Source organism: Centruroides sculpturatus, unplaced genomic scaffold (assembly GCF_000671375.1).
Source record: "Centruroides sculpturatus isolate CEXI.00-Female unplaced genomic scaffold, Cexi_2.0 scaffold557, whole genome shotgun sequence".
Taxonomy (NCBI): Eukaryota; Metazoa; Arthropoda; class Arachnida; order Scorpiones; family Buthidae; genus Centruroides; species Centruroides sculpturatus.
In genome coordinates this window covers 342,878-370,235 of record NW_019384744.1, presented here as the reverse complement: position 1 = coordinate 370,235, position 27,358 = coordinate 342,878, and the positions used below count along the sequence as shown (strand labels likewise).

The 27,358-nt window shown below is 28.0% G+C and overlaps 2 protein-coding genes across 5 annotated transcripts in view; one reads left to right on the top strand and one right to left on the bottom strand.

Annotated features, from left to right (window-relative positions):
* Positions 1-27,358, bottom strand: part of LOC111628425 (mushroom body large-type Kenyon cell-specific protein 1-like) — a 165,178-nt gene that overhangs the window by 122,863 nt on the left and 14,957 nt on the right. Inside the window, exon 1 of one of the 4 annotated variants that reach the window (XM_023372204.1) lies at positions 6,139-6,272. The exons of the other annotated variants lie outside the window; for them this stretch is intronic. The gene's annotated coding sequence lies outside the window, so the exon portion shown is untranslated. Of the gene's footprint in view, positions 1-6,138; positions 6,273-27,358 lie in introns of those variants that run through there. 4 annotated transcript variants of the gene reach the window in all.
* LOC111628426 (POTE ankyrin domain family member B2-like) lies at positions 9,890-13,208 on the top strand. Its single transcript, XM_023372206.1, has 2 exons — positions 9,890-9,985; positions 10,077-13,208. Exon 2 carries the CDS (start codon positions 10,138-10,140, stop codon positions 12,496-12,498), a length of 2,361 nt encoding a protein of 786 aa, XP_023227974.1. The 5' UTR covers positions 9,890-9,985; positions 10,077-10,137; the 3' UTR covers positions 12,499-13,208.

Here is a 27,358-nt window from a genome sequence, read left to right as displayed (position 1 = left end):
AAATTTTATGGATTAAAATGATACATGTTCAATTAGATAACATCATCTTTAAACATTTTGTTTAAGTAACTTTAATTTATTAATTGTTTTTAGAATTTCATAAAAAAAACTGTTATTAGTAATTGTCATACAATCAATATTTTAATACTTTTCATTTATGAAAAAATCTTAAAAAGTGTAAAGAAATCAACTTGACGTCTAAATAATAACCATTAACAAATTAATATGAATTTTTACTTTGTGAAAATTCCTAAATTTCAGTTTAACTTATTGACTTATTTAACTTACTGTATTAATTTTTATATTCTCACAGAATCAATTAAACATTAAAAAATTAGAATAATGGTTTGTTATAGCTGACATAAGTTGTTATCTGTTTAATATATTATACATTATATAACATTACAGAAGTTTAAATTTTATTTTTGATGAAACTATTTTTTCATTCAGGGATTATTTTATTCAAATAAATATGCATCAGGCATATAATATGAACATAAAAAAAGGGATAACAGTATCTTAAATTTCTTTCATAAATAATAATAAAAAAAATAATCCAGTATCTGAGAATCATAGCAGATAAAAACACAAGATAAAACTAAGACTTACTAAATTTTAATAAAGTAATCAAGAATTTCCCCTTTCGCAATCAATAAAACAAATCAAAGATACATATGTGATATGATAATAAATATAAACAATAAAATTAATTTCTTTCTTTATTGATATCAAATAATAATAAATAAAATATTAATTAAGAATAAAATTAATTATATCAATAGATCATTAACATAATATCAATAAAACAAGTTAAATATAAAAAATTTGAATTAAATACATTTTCTTGTTTGTTTTTGAATAATTCAAGAAATAAAGTGAATATATATTGAATTAAATACTTAGCATATTCTATACTATATTACACTTAATTTTATTAATTTGTTTGCATTTATATTAAAAAAGAATTATGTTACTTTTAACTATTAAATATACAATATATAAATCAAATAAAATTATCTGAAACATTTTCATAATAATCGCAAATAAGCAAATTTTGACTATTAATAAATTTACACTAATATTTTATTGTATGTAACCAAATACATATTTATTTCATTTGTAAATACAGAATTTTTGCATATTTTAGAGCTCTTAACTCTCAATTTCAGAACTCACAAAATTAGCTTTTCGAAGGTGCTGTTTGCTATGTTTCGCATTTGTCCACTTTTTTCACTTCTGCTTCCAGTTATCAATTTTTAAGTGTTGTTTTGTTTTAAACTTTGTTTTAATAATAAAAGCTTTTTCAATTTTTGAGGAATTTAGACAATTTTCTTTTTAAAAAAACTCATAATAGCCCTTTTTGACATATGTTGGATGATTTCTTTCCAAATGCCTTTAAAAGTTTAAAACCTGCAAAAATTTCACTACATATTGTACAAAATAATAAATGCTCACCATTTTAATTTCTTAATTTTTGATTAAATAATTTATGTCATTTGTTCTTTTATTGTAGCATTACTAATATATACAATTTTGAAAGTTTTTATACAGTATTTACATTCTGTTCATTTCAAACTATTTTATAAAAATGTTATGTACTTATAAATTGTTACGTATCTTAAAAAAATTTTTTTTTCGCAGTTTTTACTGAGTTGTATTTTTATGCCTGTTATTCAGGGAATAGTAATTCTATGTTGTCACAATTTTATCTCTGTAAAATTAAATAAATAAACAAATTTTATAGTGATATTTTGTATACAGATTTTATGCAAAATTTTGGATTTTACGAAAGACCAATCAGGCTCAGTTATGCAAAAAACTACTAATCCTCAGATGTACAAAAATGGGTTGAAGTTGTATACAAATTTGGTATTGTTTAATCTTCATTTTACAGAAAAAAAAAAATCTAACTGCACACCTACTATTAAAGTATTTAAAAAGCTCAGTGACAAATCCACAGTTTATATTTTGTTTGAAAATAAAAAACTAACTGCAATTTACTCAGTTTAGTATATTGAAAGTTGATAGCTTTTTACATAACTGGGTCCAATTGGAATGTTTGAAATGCATTTTTGAGATTCCTTTTAAACATATATATCAAAAATTTACATTATTATGTACAAAAGTATGTGTTAAAATGGACATTGGGAGAGTTTAGATTATCAGACAGTTTTGTAATCCATCCTTATCTTGCAACTCTTATATTTTGTCACCTATATTGCATCTTCATAAAAGATATGTAAGTGGAATATTTGATCAATTAAAGCATTGAAGACTTTTTTAATTATAGAATTTTACAAACATTTCTATGTTAAAGAATTATATAAGTTTAGGAACAGGAAATGCTAGTTGTCAAAATACCTTGAGTCAAATATTTACATAAATTATTTCACATATACTTTGTTCTATACAGAACTGATATTATGAAACTATTATGCTACTGTACCTAATTTATAGAGCAAAGTATAGTCTAGTAACTTACTGAATAATACAGTAATATAATACACAGTATCACAAAGACTTCTGGATATTGAGAACACTCATTAATTATTTCATTATAATTTTTCTATTGTGAAGAAATTTTAAATGACTACACAATTTTTGCAAAAATTTGTGAAATCCAAGTTAGTGGATTTACTATAACTGAATTTATGTCTCTCTTAGCAGAATTATATAAGATATATTTTTTAAAAGTTAAAATTAAACAAAGCTGCTTCTTTAGTACCTGAAATGAACTATGAGGCAGTTTAATCTTAACAATATGGTGGCTGAAAGTATTAGGGGCAGTCAAATGAAAACGAGACAGACTATATAACAAGTGTGGCACGGAAGTTGGTAATGCAGGTAGGTGTGTATATAGAAGTGCCCTCTATTGGGAATCAGGAAGGAACAGCATGAACATTCACTGCTGTGCCATTTGTCTGTTAGACGTGCTCAAAGTGAGGTCGGCAAGTAGTGTGTGCGTCCAACATCACTATGGAGGTCTGCTGCTTGTTGACTTTCTGGAACACGGTGTCACAATTAATGCACAGCGGTACATAGAAATATTTGAAAAAATTGAAGCGTGCCATCAAATCCAAACATCCAGGAATGTTGACAGACAGCATCATTCTGTTGCAGGATAATGCCCACCCACATGTTACCAAGGTTGTTTTGACTATGCTACTTGTTTTGACTATAGTCCATACACATCCTCCATACGGTCCAGATTTCTCCCCATGCAATTTCCATATTTTTGGAGCCTGAAGAAAGACATTCGTGCCCGTCAATTTGCTTCGGACAAAAAGGTGCATGCCAGGGTACAATCATGGTTCCGTAGGCAACCGCAAACATTTTTCTATGAAGGTATTGACCATCTTTTCTTACAGTGGGATAAATGTATTAACAGTTATGGCAATTACTTTTGAAATAATAAACAGTTTACTTACTTTTTTCCCACCTGTCTCGTTTTCATTTGACTGCCCCTAATAGTATCAATATATTGTTGTGTTTAACAGTATAAATATATACAAATCCAATGGTAAGAAACAGATGTTAGATATATCTTTAAAAAAATCACTTTAAATGATTTATTTCTTCTAAACTTGATAATATAACATTTTATCAAAGGAGAAACCATACTCCTTTGCAAAGCAAACAATTTAATTTTGTGTGGAATGATAACAAAAACGTAAAAGGAGGTCAGAGCTGATGGTTTGATTGCAGACTCATAGACTAACCTCATGAGTTTTAATGTAATAATCATTTCACAAAAATATTATAGAAAAATTTACCAGTAAAAATAAGGAAGCATGATATTAACATAAAAGTTGGTATCATAACTATCAATAATCCTAAATACTGCTTGTTAAGGAAACCAAAACATTTCATCTCAGGAACATATTCAACTCTAATTGAGCCATCTTCAGTATGAAATAATTTATCTTACACAAGATCAAAAATGTTTGTTGAATTTACATTAAATTATTTACTGGTATTATAAAGGTTTGGATTGGTATATAACCAAAGGGCAAAAATCCTACAACAAGCAATTTTTTTGAACCTCAGTAAAAGTTACTGAGGTTCAAAAAATTGCTTGTTGCCAAATAAAAAGAAATCTAATCAAATTTACATTAAAATTATTTTTAAAAATTCAAAGTTTAAGAAAATCGCTTGTTGCAGGATTTTTGTCCCTTAGTTGTACTTAGTTATGGTTATTGATCCAGTTAATGCGACAAAGTTAATTTCACTCAACATGAAATATGTTACAAGTGCTAAGAATAGTATATAGAACATAAATTTAAAATGATAGGAACAAACACATTTAAATTTAAAATACAACATAGAACAGACAAACATAAAATCATTAATAATAAGAGNTCACCTTCAATCTTTTGTGAAGAAAGCAATATCATAAAAATGATATCTAAAAAAAAGTGATTATTACAATGGAGAAGAAATTAAAAATATATAAACTGTTATTTATGTCATTAGTAAATTGTTCAATCATTTGGAATTTGGGTCATCCAGATTGGGCCCGGTACCATTCAAGGTAGAAAAACAGGCTTTCCACCATATAGCACATACTGTCCCGAGTATGCCGTTTCAATTTGAGAAAAAAACGTCCTTCAAAATTCAGCTGCTAGAGCAAAATTCAATGCTGCTGTTCCTTCAACGTGCAAATTATATTTTCTATGAATTTCTAGTGTTTGCATAACCAAAAAAAATAACATCTAGAGCAAAATTCAATGCTGCTGTTCCTTCAACGTGCAAATTATATTTTCTATGAATTTCTAGTGTTTGCATAACCAGTAAAAATAACATATATAACAAATTTTGCTAAGTGTCGTTATTATTTAACAATAAATCATATTGAAACAACATCTCTATACAAAAGAATTAGTCAGAAAAAGTTGTCAAAAACATCTGTTGTTATTAAACTCAACACTGCTATACCAATCTTAAAATAACTAGGACTTCAAGCAACTTTGTCATATTGTGATAGAATTGAAGTGGAGCCAGAAGCAAAGAAGTGATCTCTACACCTGTTAGACACAGAAGAAGCAATTCTTGTACACAATAGTTGCAGACAGGTAAACTTTGCACCTGCAGCCACAAAAGAGTCTATCCTCATACCTACAGGCCACAGGAGACACACTCCAAGAACAAAGCAATCGATGGAGATTGCTTTGTTCTTGTGCTTTGTTCATTTTTTGCACCTATTTTCCATTAGGCACACATAATACTGTTTTTTATTTTTGATCCCTAGGCCTAAATTCTGTAAGGTGCGCTCGTCACATCAGACAGCATGAGCACTCTCAGTGTCCTTTATGAAGGCATAGAGCCTTTACTACATGAAAATGAAAATTAATGAATACACTGTGTACAGTAATCTACCAGATAAGACAGACCTCAGAAAAATACTTTATGAGGCATAAAGCTGTCTATAATGAAAATTAATTAACTAAGGATTTTTTTGCCCTGCCAGGGTTTGGCCGAGTTATCTGGACTGCCGGGTTATCGAGTACCGAGTTTTTGAGACTCTACTGTAATAATGTAATGCTTATGTGTATCAAAAACGAAGTCATGGACTCCTATTTTTATTTTCCTGGCTCTGTTATAAATAAATAAGAGAGGGAAAGTATGGTAATCTATCAAGAAATGACTCCCACCAACATTTTTACATTTTTGGACTTAGAAGGGACCTTGAAACCTCAAGAAATGCAAAAACATTCAAAGTTTTTTCTCTATGTATGGATGTTACTGTGTTTGTGTGTGGCACGATTTTGTTTACCTTCTTTGAAGCTTAATAATTACTGTGCTTTCGAAAATTTCTGAAATTTTGCGGAAAGATTTGTCTATTAGAAAGATTCATGTTATTAAATTTTGGTGGTTTAAGGTCGACGGGATGGGGAGATAAAGTGTCGTATCTGGAGTAGGGTCGGAGTTAATGACGATTTTACTCGTTATTAACATTCACAATTTTTATAAAACCCATCCCTACCCTCAAATTAAGCTTTTTTCCACATTATAATAATTAAAATTGTAAACAGGTGTTTAAATGAAATATCGTAATGGATAGCACCACCAAAATTTCAAATATAGCCGGGAAAGTTAAGCGATTCGGTTGTTGGATTTTTTAAATTTAAATGGACCCACATTATATTTCTGGATCCTTCGTCTCAATTAATGGAAAATGGCAAAGTTTTATCAAAATCGATCCATTAAGTTTTGAGAATGAACTCAATTCTATAAGCCCAAACAAAACGTGCTAGCGACCGTGAAAATCGCACGATAAAGTCGCACGATTCATACAATATCGCTTTGTCGTGCGCGCTCGTGAAACGACCTTATATCCGAAAAAAAAAAGTCATGGACCCCATTTTTATTACCGTTTTGGATTCCGCATCGCAATTAATTGAAAATGGCAACGTTAAATCAAAATCTATCGAACGGATTTTGAGAACGAACACGATTCTGTAAGCCTCACAGAAGCTTCGCTAACGCTCTGCTTCAGTAAAATTTTCAGAAAATTCCAATGAATTTATTGTCTTTGAATTCAAGATTAAACTTTGAATTAAACAAAAATAAAAGCTGCTTTATTTGGTGCTCTATTACCTGAGTCCCTTTTTTGAATATAAATATTTAATCTATTGAATAAAGATAGCCTACAAATTAAATGACAGTAAATGATATCAAACAACCTATTATACATATTAATCCAAACTATTATAAAGTGATATTTAATTAAATAATATTTTACCATTGTATTCATGCAATACTTTTGAAATATGTTTTATCTGGCAATGTATGATCAGTCATATGAAAATGCAAAGAGCAAACGTACGTATTTTTGATGATTTCCGAAATTTAAAAACATGCAACCTACTGTTTCCATAACTTTGGATCTTTTTGAAGATGATGCAATAAAATACACATAATTTGTTTGCTTTTGCACTGAGGTGCACATTTCAGTGCACCTCAGTGCAAAAGCAAACAAATTATGGAATTATTTATTTATTTTTAATTCTTCCAAAATTCATGTCAAACCATTAATAAAAGCAAACAAAACAAGATAATTGCAGATAACAGTAATTATTTGATGGCTCCAATATAATCAGTAGTTTTCTAATATACAGTAGCACCAGAGTATAGCTCATTCGTTTACAATTGTAAATAGATAAATTTCGGAAGAGTATTCCACAGTTCTACTAAGACATAACTTGTAGTCATATCCTCTAGTTTTTATTTGTTAAAGTGTTTATAATCTGAAGCATTTCATATTCTTATAAAATATTTTTAAGGCTTTTTTTAATCCCTCAGTAACTATTGCTGCTTAAATTATTGAAATGATGTGTAAAGTGGGGTACTGTACCTAGCTATGGGACTGTCCATAAATTACGTCCGCATGTTTCTTGAAACTTTTACTCATTGTCCCAGTTTGTCCAAGTTTCCGTAACCCACTCCCCATTTCCAACAAAACTCGATCCCATCAAAACCTTTATCACTTTATGAATAATAAAATGCATAAGCTATAATATTGAATGAAATAAAACGGACGTCTATTAAAGTTCAATTCCTCCCCTCTTCTTGTCCGACTTGTCATAACCCCCCTCTCCAGTGTGGACGTCATTTATCACAGTCCCTAGTGAAAAATTTTGTTAGGCATATTGTTTCCTTTCTGCACCAAGTTTTCTAGATCCACTATTGCTTATCGATATCCCATAAATAAATATTTTATTTCAAATAGTTGTATTTTTAATTATTTTGAATATTTTTGTGTATTTCTTTTTTTTTAAAATCAAATAAAGGCATAACAGATCGACTTACGAATTACAGATGATCTCCGTTTTACGACTGCTCGTTTTACAACTACCGATTTTATGACAGATGAAAAATTTTATAACAGTTGTATTAAATGCGGTATTTCAGTGTCATATTTTGTGTTAGCCATCTTTATATGGCATTATATAAATTAAAACTATTATTTCAGGAACGTAATTTCAATTTAGGACACCGAGTTTACACGGAAGACAAGGTTCACTTTACGATGATTTTCCAGGAATTAAATTCCAATTAAAAGTAAAAGGTTTACTGTGCTTTATATAAAGACATGAGAAAAAGTAATTTTTTGACCTCATTGTTAGGGAGATCTTTCCTAACGATCGTACTTTTTCAACTTATACTCTGCTATTTCTAACCCGGAAAACAGTTGTGATGGATTCTTCGAAGCTTTCGTCCAATTCATGCAGATATATTTATCACGAATAAATATAAATTATCTATTTCAAACAATTTTTTTCTCCAGTTACATAACTGATCGACGAGATAAGGGCAAATTAGGGCGCCTCAACGCTACTGCGAAGGGCTATTCCAAATATTTTCCACTAAATTATAAAATTATTTTGAAATTTTGCTTTTAGTTTCTTCAATTACTTTATTAGTTATCTGTCGCAATCCAAAAATCATTAAGTATTTCATTATAAATTATACTAAGAAATCAAACATTTCCGAATCTCTTATGTCAATATATCATTATTCACTTTTTCTGAAATACATTTCGTTATTTATGATAGACATTAAGACAGAAAAAATTATAACTATTTGTCTTCCTTTATTTTTTATAGTCAAATTCATTCTAAGTGAATATTGCTGAAAATCTGTATATGAAATTTATAACGATTCATAAAATTAGTACAAGTTGCTCCTAGGCTTGGTAACTTTCCGAGAAACATTTCGAACATAATGTCAAAAAAAGAAAAAAAACCCGCAATTTGAAAAAAGTGGTGGGCAAAAGAAAACCTACAATTTGGGAACCTTTCCTCCACCCCTTGATGATGATGTTGAGACACCTTAACCGCTTCGGTTAAGGTGTCATTTTACCACTCTAAGGATTCAGAAGCGAATATGGATGAGTCGAAAAATCCCAGGAAGTTTTCATGGACGGACATGTCGAGCTCCGTCCCTCACCTCTCTGCCGCTGCCAATTTGGGTCTGGTGGCAATGGATATGATTTAAAAAACCCTCTTAGTGTTTTCGGGGCAGAGACAAAAGTAGGGGGGAATTCAAATGAACGGATATGAAAATAATTTGGATTACAATTAGTGGTACCAACTTCTCGTAAGGAAAAAGGGACAATTTAAAAAATCCTCCACATTCCTTTTTCAAAACATTTTCAAATAAGGTTTTAAAAAATAACTGAAATTCCGAACAGTTGGCAATCCTACTTGCCACGGGATTTATTTATTAATACAGTATTACTGTTGATGAGGATATTATGTTTGTCTTATACAGTATATATTTATTCTCCCATCAAATTCCAATCAATTCAATCAGTGGCGTAGCTACAGTTTGAGCCACCCGGGGCGGTCTATCAGTTGCCGCTCTTCCTTTGGGAAATACACAATAAACATCAAATCTATTTACACAGCATTTTTCAATGACAGTCATATAATTCTTGTAATTGTTAACTCTCGGAACAGTTGATAATGTTACTTTTCTTATTATTAAAACAATTTGAAATTTTTTAATGCCAAAAAATTCCGCCCCCTCCGTTCACCCCTGAATTCAATACATACTGTATATAAATAAAATTAGATATAATTTTTACTATATTTTTCCTTAAGCGGATATAAAATGTTTACTATTTATTCTAATAGGATATATTAGATGGACAATTGGAGGAGGAAGTATAGAAATCAGCATGCCACTGAGGAAAATCCAGATTGGAGTTTGGGCCGATTCAGAAATTTCCATGGATGAATTGATCCAGATATGTTGGTCCCGTCCTTTATCACTAGCTGCCATCCATTGTGGTATACAAAACACAGACCATCTTAGTTACTCATAGGGCTAAATTTTTTTAAATATTTATATCTGATAACAATGCAAACTAAACGTAATTTATATCAATGCATTGTAACATCAGTAATTGTTTCAACAATTGATAAGAAAACAAACCCATTATTGTTCACATATGCTATCTGACAAACATTTTAAAGTAATTGTGAGTGCTAACTACCTGTATTTTTATTTTTCTCGTGAAAAAAAAATTATAAAAGTAATTAATTTCGATTTTGGATAATAACATACTAAAGCATAAAGATTTGAAGACACTTCTTGAAAGATTTCTGTGAGATAAACCATTAAATAAGAACTATGGCAGCACCTCCTGTACCAGAATCCAATGCTGGTTATATTGTAGACATCAAAAACCAGAAAGAAAATTTCACGAAGTTGCATCGTGCATGTTGGTTGGGTAACGAGAGCGATGTTAGGAATTGTTTGAAGTCAATACCCGTGAACAGCAAAGATGATGAAAATCGAAGTCCATTACATTTGGCAGCAGCAAAAGGAAATATTGCAGTCATTGAAATGCTGCTTGAAAAAGATCCTGATGTAAATGATCAGGATATCAATGGGAAGACTCCACTAATAAAAGCCATTGAGGGTTATCATGAAAAAACCGTACATTCGCTGATCGAAGCAGATGCAGATGTTAATCTGAAAGACAGAGGAGGAAATACAGCGATTCATATAGCGCTCAATACTGGCCAATACGATGTTGCACAATATCTACTTCAGTATACAACTGAAGTTAATACTGCTAATAAAAATGGAATTACTGCGCTTCACATCTTAGCTGAAACTAAACGCGTTAAGCTAGCAAAAAAATTTATACATCATGGAGCCAGTGTGGAATCAAAAGATAAAAAACTGAGAACCCCTCTCATGCTCGCTTGTAAGAAAGGTTATTTTCCTATGATATCGCTTCTTCTGAAGAATAGGGCAGATGTAACTGCAGAAGACGCCAAGGGATGGACTGCTTCTGATTATGCCTCGATTGTGGGAAATACACTAGTAATAAATATCTTAGAGCAATATGCTAGAAGTGGTATAAGTACATTTAATGATGATAAAGAATCGAAGAATAGCACAACTACAGATGAAAGCGAAGAGACAGAAGATATAAAACGCAAAAGGAAAAGAAAGCATAAAACTCCAACCGAGAGAACTGTTCCTATTTTATTGGAAACAGATGAAGTTTTATTTCAAAGAGAAAAGGCAAAGAAACGGCATCATCATAAAAAGGGAGAAAAATATCAATCAGAAATCGGTATTCATAAATCTACATCGAAACTACACGAGCAAAAAATTGAAGATGAGGGAAAAACAGAAGATCAACCTTTACCTGTTCCAGATATTGTAGCAGCTATGCAGTTATCTGCTAATCAGTTGGGAGATATTCAATCATGGCTTAATCGTCAGCAAGATATTGCTCAAAAAAAGAGAGAGCAATGCGAACAGTTAAAAGTACATGTAAAAAGACTTTTAGCCGAAAAAGAACAGCTAATCGCTACTAAAGAAAATTTGAAAAAAAATATCACAAAACTGAAGGAAAGTTTTGAGAATGTTGCTAGTAAAACAGAAGCTGAAGTTTTGCGGAATGAATTGATTGCTTTAAGAGAAGGTTTGGACGATTTACAAACAGAACATAATAGGATTCAAAAAGAAAAAGAGGAACTAGAACAAAAGTTAGATGAGCAACAAAGGATTAAAAAAAAATCAGGTGGAGCCCTAGCAGATAAAGCAGAACTGATAAAAAATGAAAATCAAGCCGTTCAAGATAAATTAGCTGATATTGAAAATCATATTCGACCAATTATCGAGGATTTAAGTAAAAAATGCAAAATGGCAAATGAGTTAGTGAATCATCTAAAAATTTTGTTGCGAGGCACTTACAAACTTTTAGAAGAAAAGCACGGACAAATAAATAAAGTTATGGATGAATTAATAGTACAAGAAAACCTAATAAACGATACCAAAGAAAGTTACCAGCAAATCAAAGAAGAGACTATGCAAGTGAAAAAAAATATTGAAGAAGTGGGAACGAAAATGACTTTGGTGAAAAAATATTTAATAAAAGTTCAAAAACAGATGGAAAAACAGTCACTGATGAAAAAGCTTGTGAGCGCCGGAGTGATGAATGAACAAGGTGAAGGTATAAAAACTGATGCCATTCAAACTGGAGAAAGCGAAAAACCCATGAAAAAGGTTGGGCCCTCAAAACAGAAAGGAGAATCAGAAGAGTCTAAGAAGAATAATAAACTCAAAAGTATAAGAATTAAAGATAAAGATTCGAAAGAAGTCGATGAATTGGAAGTCGAACCAGAAATAAAAGAATTGGCAGCTCAGAAAATGGATCCTACAGGTTTAATGTTTGCAAATGTGGATGCTCCAACGGTATGCAAGACGTCAACCCAAGCTGTTCGATATTCGTGGATAGATGAAAAAGATGAAGATACATTGGAAGATCTTAATATCTATCGTAAACATTACCCTTCCGATAAAGCATCAGCTCCTCATCCTTATAGCAATGACGCAGGGGTTTCTGGCACCGAAATTGGGTTCACTACTCAATACGAATTACCAGCCTCTCTTCATGCAAAATTGGCTTGCGTCATTGCTAAATATAGTTATTGTGATGAAAATGACGAAAAAAACGACATAAATTCTTAGCAAATTTAATTAAAATCGAAAAATTATTCGGATTTGTAAAATAAAATTAAAAAAAAAAAACAAAATTTTTAGCCAGTTAAAATTACTATATCACTTTATTAAATCGAACAAATTTGATAAAATTCGTATGTACAATCAACAAAATTCTGCGATATCTAACTAATTGCCGTAACCAGTAGCCTTTAACAACATACCTGTGTCAACCTTTGACTCCGTCTGACAACGAACAGAAAGCTCAAAGGTCGACAGGATGAACCTTGAGATAACTGAGAATTGAGACAATTTTTCTTTCATATATAAACTATAATTTAATTGTTAATTCAATATTTAAAAATTAATATTAAAAAAAAAATGTAAACTCTGACGCGATTGAAATTAGCATACTTAATTTCCTGTGATTTAATTCTTATAATTCATTCCACAATTGTAAATAGATATAAAAATTTCACCATATCGCGTAATTTTGAATTTAGGACATCGCATAGCCCTCATTTCAATCATCAAGTATCTGAAATTTGAATGGGAAAAAATGAAAGTGCCTGTGTAATATAAAATTTTACCCTAAATTGAAAAAAGATTTATTTAGATTATTTTTTTACTAATAATATACATTTCAAAGTTTAATAAAAATGAGTATCTACTAATTAGTGTTTCATGTTAATCATCTTAATTATAAATGAAATTGTTAAATAATTCGGAACAGTTGTTTTAAATGTTTTTTAAATTGACTACTCTTTAAATATCATCATCAGTTATTTGATTTTTATAAAATAAAAAATCATTTAAAAATTAGTGTAATTATTCCAAATTAGATTACAAATAATGGACAAACAATATTACATAAAACAATAGCTAAGGAATTGGTAATTATATTATATTTATAAAATGGCATATACGCATAAGCTTGAATATACTTAACATTATAAAAATGCTTTTTTTTCCTACACAATACAGTATTTCGTAATATATAGGCTATCAAAAAATATTTTTGTAAAAGAATGGATGTCGGAAGAGTTACTGATTGCTAAACGTACTTTAATATGGTCGGAATAGGATTAGGCATTCCAAAACTAATCATATTTAATTATCATGGTTAATAGGTTATTACAGTTTTGGCGCAAAGGCATTTTTGGCCAATAAATAAATAAATACAAACACGTGAATTTTAACATAGTTAAATAAAATTAATTATTTAATGAAAATATTTCGATAATAAATTTTCGTTATATTCATTTGTAAGAATCGTTCTTTTCATAATCGAATGCTTAAAAGCGGAAACTACTTAACTTTTTTTTTTTAAATTCGTTTTCGTCTTAAAAAAAAGGGAAATATTACTGAGATTTTTAAACCATATTTAATCTTCAATTCGGGATATTTCAGCCACTTTGAACATCTACTGACATGTCTCAAAATGAAAATAAAATTACTATCATCTGTATTGTATCTATGTGACAGTTACATTTTCAATAAGCCTATCATGACGGATTTATTATATAATAAATTTGTAAATCAGATATTTGTTTTCAAGTTGTAATGTTCCGGTAAGTATATGTTTAATATTTTAATGAAATATTGTATGACTTATCAAGTCGTATTAGTTTATACACGCAAGGTGTAAAACACAAGAACTATAAACGGGTACATATAAAATTAGCAGACAAAATTCGAAACAAACATAATTTAATATACATTATTTTAACGCGTCGAATTATGCATCTATTCATTTATTTATATAAAAATATCTATAAAAATAAACATCGCGACATCTTTTCTAATCTGTCTTAAAGTAAGAACCACCATCCTTAAGCAACTCCGAAGTACAAACTACCAAAACTTTTATTCTTCAGTTTTATCAAATAACTTTTAGAAAATGCATTTCAAATAGTAATTGTCTTGTTCTATATTAAGATTAAAAAATAAAACGATTGACATTTTAACAGCAACAAAGCAGTCTTATACATATAATAATACCACAGTATATTTACCTAATATACATTTTCTTAAATTATTGCCATTAGTTACTATTGAAAAAAATCGATAAAAAACAAACTGGACAATTTTCACAGACTATTTTTTATAAACATGATTTTACGTTCATTTTACAGTATAATAAATGCTTGATAAAATTTGAAAGATCTTTTCATTTTAATGTGTGTATAAAAACATAGTTGGACAAAGATTTATATCTCTTGTAACAGAGGCGAATGGGACGACCACTTCAATAACTTCATTGAACAGTTTGAAATTGAAAAACGTGTAAATGGGAATATTTATCTGATCTATTTTATAGTCAAAGGTATTTCATATGATATTCTAAAGATTCTAGATATTTTATAAAACATTTTGTTCTTAAAGAAAATTACTAAATCATGCTTATTCTTGATGTAGAGTTGTGGAATAGATTTAATAATAATAGTGAAAATTCTAATTTTAGTTTTCATAAAAAATTTAATGAGACTGGTTTCTATTGCAATTAAAAATAAAAGATGTAGTTATTTCCACAATGCATTAATTCATTCTGCCCAATAATTAGGTTTTGACATTCGTTAATCTAATCAGAATTTAATATGATAATTTGTAACGATGACTCTAAAATTTTTGAATGCACTATTTACATATGAATTTTTAATTTATTCAAATGAATTACGTAATAGCGTAAATCAAAACTTAAAATGCTTTTATTACGAAATACATCGATTCTAGCATTCCTATCATCTTTAATTATTAAAAAAACTCTACTTCAGAAAGTTTTTTTTTAGAGATGCTGAAATGATAGATTTATAATTTGTTGTTCAAATCAAAATCTAATATTAAAATCATAGTTATCAAAGCTGCATATTTTTTTTCTGAAAACAGAAAAAAGTTGCATAGTACTGTACATAGCCCATGCATTCGTATCAATTCTTCAATTGTAGCCTGCATTTTTTATTACATGCATACACTACTGAAGCCTCATGATCCAGTTACGGTTCATCCAGTCGCAGATTATGTATTTTGATTCTCCCCATCTTTTCTAAGACAGCTCTTTAAAATATTACCAACTTTTACTCTGAAGTTATAATATGATTCTAACTACACAATAGCCCTAGGTCATATATTCTATCAATGAAAATATTCATAAATTATTTTTCTTGCTTTCCCGAACTTTGGCTATTCTTGGAAGTAAACCATGTCTACGTGCACAGATACATCATCATTTTTAAATACTTTCTTGATCATACCAAATATTTCACTATCGATTTTCACGAGTAATATACAATTTTAAACAGCTTGCTAGAATTTCAAATTCATAATAGTATGTGTTATTCATATGTCATCAGGTGGATAAAAGAACTGAATTAGATTCATATAAACTTCTCTAAATACACACGCAGAATACGAACTTTAATATGGATTTCCATGGCGGTAAACTTACAGCACAGTCAACATTACAGTCTATTTTCATATTTCGTTTCTCTTGAAAAATTTTCGATTAATAATACGATAGCCATTTTGCTACATATATTATACACTAAAATAATTTAATTTTCAAACGAATTGCAATGATATCAGCAAATAAGTCACATAGTTATGATAAAAGCTATTTTCGATCTGAGTGTAAAATGGCTATATAAATGTATCGTTAATTATAATAAAGAAATCGTGTCACTTCAAATTTTATTGGTCGTAATGACAGCTCCAACTTTTCTAATTTTGAAATAACTGTCAATCCTCAAACAGTAATTATATCGCCTACCATATAGTCTATAAAGGAACCATAATCACATCAACCAAAACAGATAAGAGTTGAAGATTAATATCTCGACTCAAATTACCTACACAAAACTAGTAGAATTCAAGTCGAATCTAAGCTAGGAACTTTCAAGACAGTAGAACGAAATTTTTATCGTGCAACCACTGGGCTAATTTTTTCCTAATTTTATGCTCAATGGAGATAAATCTTACAATTACACAATATAACATGTCGATTTTGATAAAATATAATCAGATACACAGAGCGGAAAAGATCTTGAAAAACTTTCTTAAAGTCTACATTTCGATTGATCGTTTCTATCAGATAACTATCCATTGTATACCTACATTGATAGAGAATGTTATAAATATGGACTCAAAATATTCTGTATTATTTCTGCAAATACCTAGCAAAATTTCAGATCAATGCTCAGTTACAGAATTTATTTATTTTACTTTTGTCTATTAACATTTCATATTACAGTACGCATTAATTTCGTATATGCCTTCTGCTGATATTACTGTAGCCTATATTAAAATATTAGAAATGAAAGAAAATTTAAGTTTTCAAATGTCTCGTTCCTGAATTTATCTATTTTACATTAGCTCTGCTCGTTATCTAATAGGATTTTTAATATGTATTTTCCATAGCGTCATTAATGTTTTCCAAAACCTTAATGTTATATTTCTACTATGAAATTGAATATGTAAAAATAAATTCGAACCGAAATATTTGGTGACAAAGACAATATGATAGTAAATAAGCAGATAGATCACTTTTACATTAAAACATTTCCATTAGTTACCAAGGTTTTTCAAACTTTGTTTAGTAAGTAAAATACACAAAAATAATCGAAGTTTAATCGAAATATCCCGCATAAATTTTATTTACATAAGCCACTCGGAACTTTCATTGCTTCGTTCTTTTATTCATACCGTGATCAAAACTGTAGCCTAATACAAAGTCAAAATAAAGACACTTTCAAAATATTCAATTTTATTGGAATCTAAATAACAAACGATTGATTCATTCAACTGTTATAACCTAAATAGAATTTTTATGATTTCAATTTTTAACAGAAATTAGAATCGCGTTATATCTTGAGTATTTGTACAATACGCTTATTGAAATCGCAGATATTATCAGCCGTTTAGTATTATCAGAATCAGCATGCCCCGAAAAATACATTTTTAAAACTTCGCTTATTATAATCAAAACGTCAGTATAATTATCATTACCGTCAGATAAAGCTCCCATCGGTCTTAATCAGTGTTTAAACATTAAACAATAAGCGTTTTAATCGTTACTTGTTCATAATGCAGTAATTTAACTTTCTTACACCTTATCCGCTGGATGAATTACTAGTAATTAATAACAAAAAACAACAATAAAAACAACTGAAGAAAAAAAAAAGAATTCTCTTCAAAATGTTGAACATTACATCACATATGATGTAAATCTAAAATTTTAAGTTACATTATATAACACTTAAATTTAAAACATTTTTCTAAATTAAAAATATAACAATGGCATGTCATTTTTCAGATTTATTCTGAAAATGTATATATTCAAATATTCATTTTTGTGACATTTGAATCGATGGTATTTAAACAAATCTTTAACTTAAGAATTTCTCGAAAATTTTTTGCATCCACTTATATGTATTTAAAGGATTTTACCATTTAAATAAATTTTTATCGAAATCACATTCGTAACATTTCGTATCATAATACAATTACAATATCATATTAATGACTAAATTCGAGTTAATAAAAAATAACCAAATGCAAGTATAGTTTAATTACACTGTAATATCAGTGGTAATTATTTTTTTGCTAGCAGAATCATATAAATTCATGATGAAGCTGATTCTATGGGTGCTTCTAAGTGATAAGTAGCTAAGTAAGCAAACCAAAGGTATAAGTGAGTTTATTGGTTTGTTTACTAAGCTGCCTGTAAGTTACTTAAAAGAACCCTATGATTATAATATTCCTCTTTTCTACAATTTTACACTATCATTCATTTTAAATAACGCTAATTATCATAAAACACTAACATTTCATATTATTTTACTTTTAAATTTAAATAGTAATGTATTATTACTTTATTCTTTAACGCAAGGTTAAATATGTTAATTTAAAAATTTTAAAAATCTAAAATTTATTTTTATTCTTAAAACTTGATAAGTTAAGAATATAATTTTCTTATACAATATGAAATTAGGTATAAAATATAATCTCGTTTTAAAATGAAACGATTTTTAAAAAAAAAGGTTCAAATTATTCATATATTTCTAATAAAAATATTAAAATGTTCAGAAAATCATTTTAAAAATCTTTTAGAAAAATAATTTAATGTTAATTATTTCAAATGTATAGATTTATATATATATTTTAATGTCACTTTTTAGAATAAAATTCAAGAACACATGTTGTCGTTATAAAATATGAAAAATATGACTGTTCTAACACTGCAGGCCTGTAAGGTGGCATCAATATACGAGAAATTAGAAACTAAAAAAATTAATAAAATAATTTTGTATATTAAACAACTTTTTAACATATAATTATATTTTATCATTTGTTTAATATCGTATATCGATAATAATAATAGAAAAAAGTAACTTGTAAATATATAATATTAAATAAGAATATCATTTTTTCTTTCTTTTTTTTTATAGAAAAAGTGGAAAAAATTATGATACGCAACGATGACTAAACATATTTCAAACACAGGTGTTCAAAAACTTAAATTTGAAGTCGCCCGTGATCCGCTTCGTTTATCCAAGTCTATAAAAACTTTATAACATCTGCCTTTTTCCTTTTATAGATTATAATTTGTATTTAAAAATTTTAATCTATCTAATCTATACTTAAATAAATATAGAGCACGATATTTTATAAGAAGAGTGAATCTGATGACTAAAACGAAAAATTGTCCTTCTTTTTCCGGGAGAGGAAAGTAAAAGATTCATTCAATTTTCATTTTCAAATAAAATATTTTTGTACTCCATATAAAAACCGATTTTATTGTAATCATATAAAAATATTTGATTTATATTATAAAATGCAATTCGTTTTTATTATATCAAATATGTATATAGTTATATACTTATTTTATATAGGCTTATGTTTATATTTTTATGTAGCACTGTATTCATAAATTAAGAAGCATGACTATGAGATTTTATACAATATCTTTATAAATTTTGAATAAGATTTTACAACGACTTATATTTATTTTTAATATATTTAATTTGATAGTTAATTTATTAACGCAAAACTTAAATGATAAATAACACTGCATATTCATCTTGTCAAGAAAAGAAGGTTTAAAATTATCTAGTGTTCAAGAGTTCTCCAAACCTAATAGTTTTAATAATTACGCATAAAATTTTACTTGATTTGACACATACGTATCGAATGTTTGTTACCTTCTCTTTACTAATACCAGAATGATGGTGTTCCTGACAAATAAAGATCTATCATAATATCAAAGATTAAACTATAACGAATTTTTCATCTAGAAATAAATTAATATTCTCATTTTCAGCATATGTTTCATCGTCTATTAAAACAAATGACATTATTATGTAGGCTATGAATAATAGTCATATCATAAAACTGATTACTTGCTCTTCCTATATTCCAATTTCCTAAATCCACGACTAGTCAGTCTTCAACAAATCTTATTTATCTTCCGTGTTTTCTTCTTCGAGAAAATTTAACATTAGAGAGAGATATTCCGAAAAACTTTCATCAACGGTACAAGTGCATCTCATGTCTTCCGGACAGACAATAATCATAAATCTATCTCATGATGACATGAGATTATTCACATATATAGCCTGCTGTACAATACTTTAAACAAAACATTTTACACAAATAAATATATTTGTTTAAAATGTTTTAATTCTATAACAGGAGTTTATCAAAGTTGACTTGACATTTTAAATTGATATTAACAATATCGACATTGCCTCGTACTGTTCAATTCATACAAATTTAAAATTATGACTCTATTTGGTATTGCTTAAATTTAAAGTATATAGTCTAATAAAAAGAGGAATGCACAACAATAAAAATCCGAATTTCAAATTTTATTTGCGCATAACTCGTATTTATTTTACTTACGAATTTTATTCCGAAGGCTACAAACTATGGTTATATCGCTGGTTTCAATTTCATTCACATGAGCAATCTGAATAACGGTCATGCAATTTGGATAAAAAGATGAAAAACTAATTCTCATTTGAATCGTGAGGGCGACATCGGATATACTGGCACAACGGAATCCGATTCAAATCAGGATTTTTCAAAATAACAAGGGATCCTTAACGTTACACTATCCGAAGGGCGCTAGTGATATAAATTGTGATAGCAAAGAGCTGTTGCTGAAAATGGAAACTGTAAACTAAGGACTGTTATTTACCGAAATTCTTATTTCCAGTCTGGTTTTGGTACATATTTCAATTAAGCGTTAAAACTTTACAGTGTAAATTGCGAGTAGCACCACTTACACTGTGAAGTTTCTATAATTTTCAACTTAATTTTGATATGAAAAACTCATTATTTGATTTTAACATATTATAAGGCATTATAATATGTATACATATTATAATGCCTTATATATAACATATTATAAGGCATTAAATAATATTAAATTATCATAAAATTTCAAAATTTAGTAATACAGGTAAAGATCATTAATATAATGAAAGCGTTTAAATTACGATTTTTAAATACTACTGTATTTAGTTTTTAAAAAGTGAGCTAAATTTAAAATTATAAATGGAATCAGGAAATAATATTTTATATACGGTATATACTTTTGAATGTTTCTTTATGTATAATATACTTTGCGTTGCAAGTGTCAAAATATTAATTAACTTTTTATCATTGAAGCACAAGTTGATATATAGTTAAGTTTATGTAAAGTAAAATCACTTTTCAATAACACCTAACAGAAAAAAAATCAAACTAAACTATTTGCGATAAAGTATATTGGATACACAGATATTTCCTGTATTAAAGTCCATTAAGTCTGATGATCGAAACGTTTTTTCAGAGAAAGCAACGTAATAATATAACAATGGACAAAACAAAACAACGATTATCTTACTAGTACTTTACTTTAAAATACTCTCCTCTTCTGTAAGACAAATTCATCATTTCATTATAGTACTGTATATGTATACATGAATGCAAGCATGCATGCAAAATTAATCTATTCCAATATTTTTTTTCCGCATATATTATTATATTGTGTGCATGCTATAATTATATTATTGTTCGGTACTGTAAGAAATCAGTACATCCACAATAATATACCATAAAAAGAACTTAGAGCGTAATTTTATCACCAATAAAAACATAAAATTGGCATGGCATTTCGCTATACGTAACACGTGACTTGGAGACCTTTCTTTACTGTATCACGTTCCATAACAACCATGAAAAATATTGGCATACTGTCAGTTTATTTTGGAACCATATTAAAAAAAATCTTAAAATAATTTACAAAAGTCAAATTTAAACTCCAAATTAATTAAAAATTCAAATTACTTTTTTATTCAAAGTAATTTAAACTAAATAAATTAGTTTTTTAAATTAAAATATTTTAAATTCGTATCTTCTCTTATATTGCTTTTCACTTTCTTCTTTTCGGTAAAAGTACTATATATTTCCAGTCTTCCAATCTTTATTGTCGTTTTTATGTCTTTCCTCATTTTATGAACTACTCACTTGATTCTAGTTCAATAATATACAGAATAAAATAATGTAAGAGAGATATTATTTTAATATTGAATAAATTACTTAATATTATATATAGAGAAATATAATTGCATTAAATAATTACGATTTCGTTTATTTTAATCGTTTATCTAGAGAATAAACTGGATTAACTTTTATCGTTGTCTTTCGGTTTATATTATTTAACTATCAAATTTTTTTTCTTAAAGATGCGCCTAACAAAACCTCTTATGTGTAAGGTATATCTTATTATATAGAAGTTGGTGATATTCGTCCATGCTATTGATTCATATCATAGCTTTTTCCATATATGAATAAACGCACGCACGCAAGCACGCACGCAAGCACAAACATGTAGCTATGAAGAGAATATGAAATAACAATGTGATGATATAGAGAGGGATGACGGAGAACAAAGTCCTGACTGAATACGACTATTCACGAAAAATCGGATAAGAAAATCCGGATCAGATTCAAACCCGGATACCTCCCGGCGAAAATGAGGTAGTGAACACAAACTTGAAACATTTAGTAGTTAATTTACATATACCTGTATTTAGAAAACACTGTTCCAATTTCCGGCACCATTTCTAATGATGTAATGTATCAACGTCCATTGTTAATTAAATTTTCTCGAATAACGGGTTAATTAGTTGAAATATCTGACATATTTCTTTATATCATCATCATAATTTCGAAATAAACGTTTTTACAGTAACACGAAAATCGTTATATAATGAGCAGCGAGGAAACATTAGTAAATGACTAATTTATTACTTTATTACTATTAATAAACTTTTTGTTATAGTAAATATAAATAAACGAAGAAAAGTATAAAATATTATCGGTTTGAACAAAAAAAAAAACAGTTTAATTTTTGTTTCCGCTCCTAAAAATCTTTGATTTGGTTAATTTTTTTTCATTTTTTATTGTCGATGAAACTTCTGGAATCCAACTCTTTGCATTTAAATATAAATTTAAATACGTGAAACAATTTTTGCAAAACTCTTCAAATATCAATTTTTCTATAATTAAAATTTTCCGTAACCTACCTTGTAGTAGCTTAACTTCGCGTGTATAAGCTCCAGCGAGGTATGTTTCGGAGGCAACATTTGGTATCCCGAGGCACATTATTAGCGCGGAACAAAACTATTCGAAATTAACTTTATCCATTGCTGGCAAATTATTGTAACATCATCTTAATATATACTTTTAAGTTAGTTAATTATGATATTTTTTGATGTTTCTATTTGTAGTCGATGGTGGTCGAAATAACTTTATTCATAGTTGAAAAATTATAATAATAAATTTATATAATTATCATGTATAAGTAAATTTATGTTATTCGTTTTTAATACCATACTCCGTCATTTTAAGTAATTGACATTAATATGCTTCAAAGAGCGGTACATTTTAGATAAAATACACCTTTATGTGAAGCATGCTGTGTGAATGTACTATTATATAGGTTATATATATATATATATATATATTTTGTCTTTTATTCTATTTTACTCATTTTTTACATAAACTATTCTACAGTGAATTTAATTATACATTAAACCTGTTACAAAATGATTTCACATAATTATGTTTACATTCAGAACAATGATTATACTTTTGCATCAGTTATCAAATGGAATATCTCCTGCCTCGACTGAAAATCTCAAAATAAAGATCTGAAGTATTTAATATACAAATATCTATACTTATTTTCTATGAGAATTCATTACTTAAGTAATATATCCAAGTATGTTCAATTGTGGTTGTCTGTATATATTTTTAAATATTAAATAACGATTTTGTATGTAAATCATTAATTCCTTTTACTTATATGTAATTGTTTGGTATATGAAGGTCAACAACTTCAAACGAAAATCAAGAATTATAGAACGTTTCAAATTAACTATCGAATACTCAATGCATAAGCTAATTTAAAATATACTAGTACCAATATATTTTAATAGTACCCATATAAAAATTCATCAACGACAAAAGTATCATTTATTTATTTTTCTTAAGATTAGAAATTACTGCAAGTCTTCATATCATATGACATTTAAAATAAACAAAACTATTTATTTAACTAGAAATGGATATTTATTATTATTTACTTTGAAAAAAAATAACATTAATTTTTAATCATAAAACTATAAAAAAAAGCGATTACAGCAGATAAAATTATCTTATAGTTAAAATTTTAATTAAAATTCTTAAGCTGTACTGACGATGCTATTTACAAGTTAATACTATTACTAACGACGACAGATAGCGTTGTATATAAGAAAAGTAGTCACTTTAAAATCATATACAGTCAAACCTCGATATAGCGCCTTCTTAATTAACGTCACCCTTATAATGTGTCAATATATACTTGTAAACGGATCTTTCCCCTAATTGTTAAATTAAGAATCCTTCAGTATCTGTAAATTATTAAATGCAAGATTTTGCATTGTAGACGGTGTTATCACCAAATCACGTGATTTCCAAATTCAAACTCGTGTGAAACTCTCATTACCGTATACAGTTCTTGTTTGCGCCTCTTCGGTATAGCGCAGCATTTTATGTAGTGTCAATTTCAAGCAGTGGTGTTAAATCGAGGTTTGACTCTATTGTTAGTTAAATTTGTATATGAATGCAATTATATACAGAACTATAAATAGGTATATTTATGTACAGTACGAATAGAACTGTATACAGTGCCAATCTTTACATGATAAAATCCCGAATAATCAATATTAAATTCTGTAAATAAATTTATTTATTAATTTTATTTATTTCTGAAGCATAACAAAATATTAAATATTGTTATAAATCGATCAAAAGTTATTTTAAAAGAATCTCTGAAATATTAATGCTTCCGATCTCGGATTTATAAGGCAAAATATAAATTCATATTTATATATTTGAAGTGAATCTATAGTTAAAATATCAAATATAATATTAAATAAAACATTCCACAGATGCACATATGCACAGCTTAACCAATCCAAAACAGGTGTTTCACTTGCAAGGCCGTGAACACGGGTGGATTTTGGAGGTTTAGGAGAGAATAAAAAAATTATATTAAATTAAAATTCATCAGTATATTGAATATAACTCATATTTTATACCCATTTACTTCCTTCTTAGTCTACTTAGTCCTATATATCTATATTGTAAAAATTAAATGCCTTAAAAAATAACGTAGTTTTTTAAAATTCCATCTTTTTAAAACTGTGCATGGGTCTATTTACTACAACGTCGTCACTTTGAGTTATTTACTTGTGCCACGATAAATCATAGGGCAAGTAAAACATCGAATTTAATATTAAAAATATTCAACGATCCATGTCGAATCATTTAAATTATATTTTGATCTATATTTTCATTCTAATAAGTTAATTATTTGAAATTTAATTATCTAACTCGCGATCAAAAGCTATTGAAAGCAGAATTAAAAGAGTTATAAAATTTATGTTTCGCTCTACACTTCTAATATTGTAACAATAAATTTCTATAATTACTGAAAATCCTAATTTTAATATCTTGTTTCTCAAAAGAGCCTAAGACCTTAACCACTTCTTAATATAATTCAGAACAACGTTTCATTTTAATTAAATGCAAATGGAAGCCATTTTTGGACAATTTCCTAATAAATTAGATAACCGCTTGAAAATTAAACCTTGTCATAGAACGGGATAGAATCAAGAAAATACGCGCTTTCGTATTCATAATAATTTATATTAGAGAGAAAATAAAGAAAGTTCGTAAGATTAACGAAATTTCAATGTGTTTATTCTGGTTTAAAGTGAATTAGCTTAAACAATTTTAGTGATATTTATATATTCAAAAGTGAATCAGAAAAAAGCCTTTCTACAAAATACGGCAACTGACACATCGAATCAGATTTCAAGAGTTTATTATAGACTATCAGTTACTACATTTTGAGAATAAGGCCTTTTAAGGATTTTTTGATTAATCCTATGCATTATGTCGATACCTATACATCTCTGAAACTTTACGTTATACTGTATATAATATTCTATTTTGAAATTTAATATCGAAACGAATTTTTAATATTAAAATAATTTTCTCCATATCTTATGCTTTTACTCGAGAATCCTTAGATGTGGGAATTGCAAAGTCTATCATTATGCTGACTTTGTGTGTGTATATATATATATATATAATCAAAAATCTTATTTAATTCGGTAACAAAATGAATTTCTAGTATTTTAATCTAATTTATCTAAAATAAAAAAAAAAAAAAATCGAATCTGAACTGTTGATTTAAAATTCTACTTAACTGAACTTTTCAATCAATTAATACTCATCTAATCAACAAATATTTTAACATAATGTACTGTATGTAAGATTCCATAACTATATGCAAATTTGAGTGTAATGAATATTTTATAAGATATTTTACAAGATATGTGCAAAGTATACACGTGACCATTTTAAGGCTTTCGAGGCCCAATTTCTTTAGAGGAATTATACAGAAAGAGAACAAAAATATTAGCGATAAGAGGCGAAATGAGAACAATGATTATACTTTTAAGGATTATACTAATAAGGCGAGGCTCCCAGCCATGGCCTGAAATGCTGCCCTGGGTATACAGTAAAGCATGGTTTAAGTAGTTAAGTGTATAAATTTATAGTTTTAGTAATTAAAAATTACCTTTAAATAATCTTTAGATCATGTAGTTTTATTTTCTGCTTTCAGAAACATTATTTAAGACTATTTAACCTTATTCCATATTTAAACTGGAACAAAATTCTGCAAAACTAATGCGGTTCAAATCATCATCCTAAAAACCAATTATAAAATCCTTAATTTTTAATACTCTTACTAATTTTTATTGAAACTTTATGATAAAATTTTTAGTGTGAATAAAATAAAAACTCGTATGTGGAGTGAAGAGAATAAATTATTTGAAAAAATTTCATAAATATATAGTCTAGAAAATCTTATAGATTACTCAGGCCCACGGGCAGGATTTTTAAAGGGTGGGGTTTTAAAATACACATTATTTTTCATAACGTAATTTATTAATCTTTACAATGCAGAGTAACGCAATACAGTAGACTTGGGCGGAACCAAACGAATACAAAATAAATACAAGTTATATACAATATACTGTTTTATTTAATTCTTTAATTCTTCCCAAATAGAAGGGGAGCAAACCCCAAAGTCCCGTGTGCACGCCTTAAGATTGTTCATCTAATTGAAGAATATTTTAACATAAAATATGAAAGTATGATGAAATTAATTAATAATATTTCAAATATAAAAGAATTCATTCATAATAAGATCATTTTAAAATAATTTAAAAGTTTACATTGTAGTAAATAAATATACAAATGACTTTGCTACAAAAAGAAACAGAGA

Bases quoted from the DNA above. Each gene is read 5' to 3' on its own strand.
- LOC111628426 (XM_023372206.1), top strand. From the start codon at position 10,138: ATGGCAGCACCTCCTGTACCAGAATCCAATGCTGGTTATATTGTAGAC.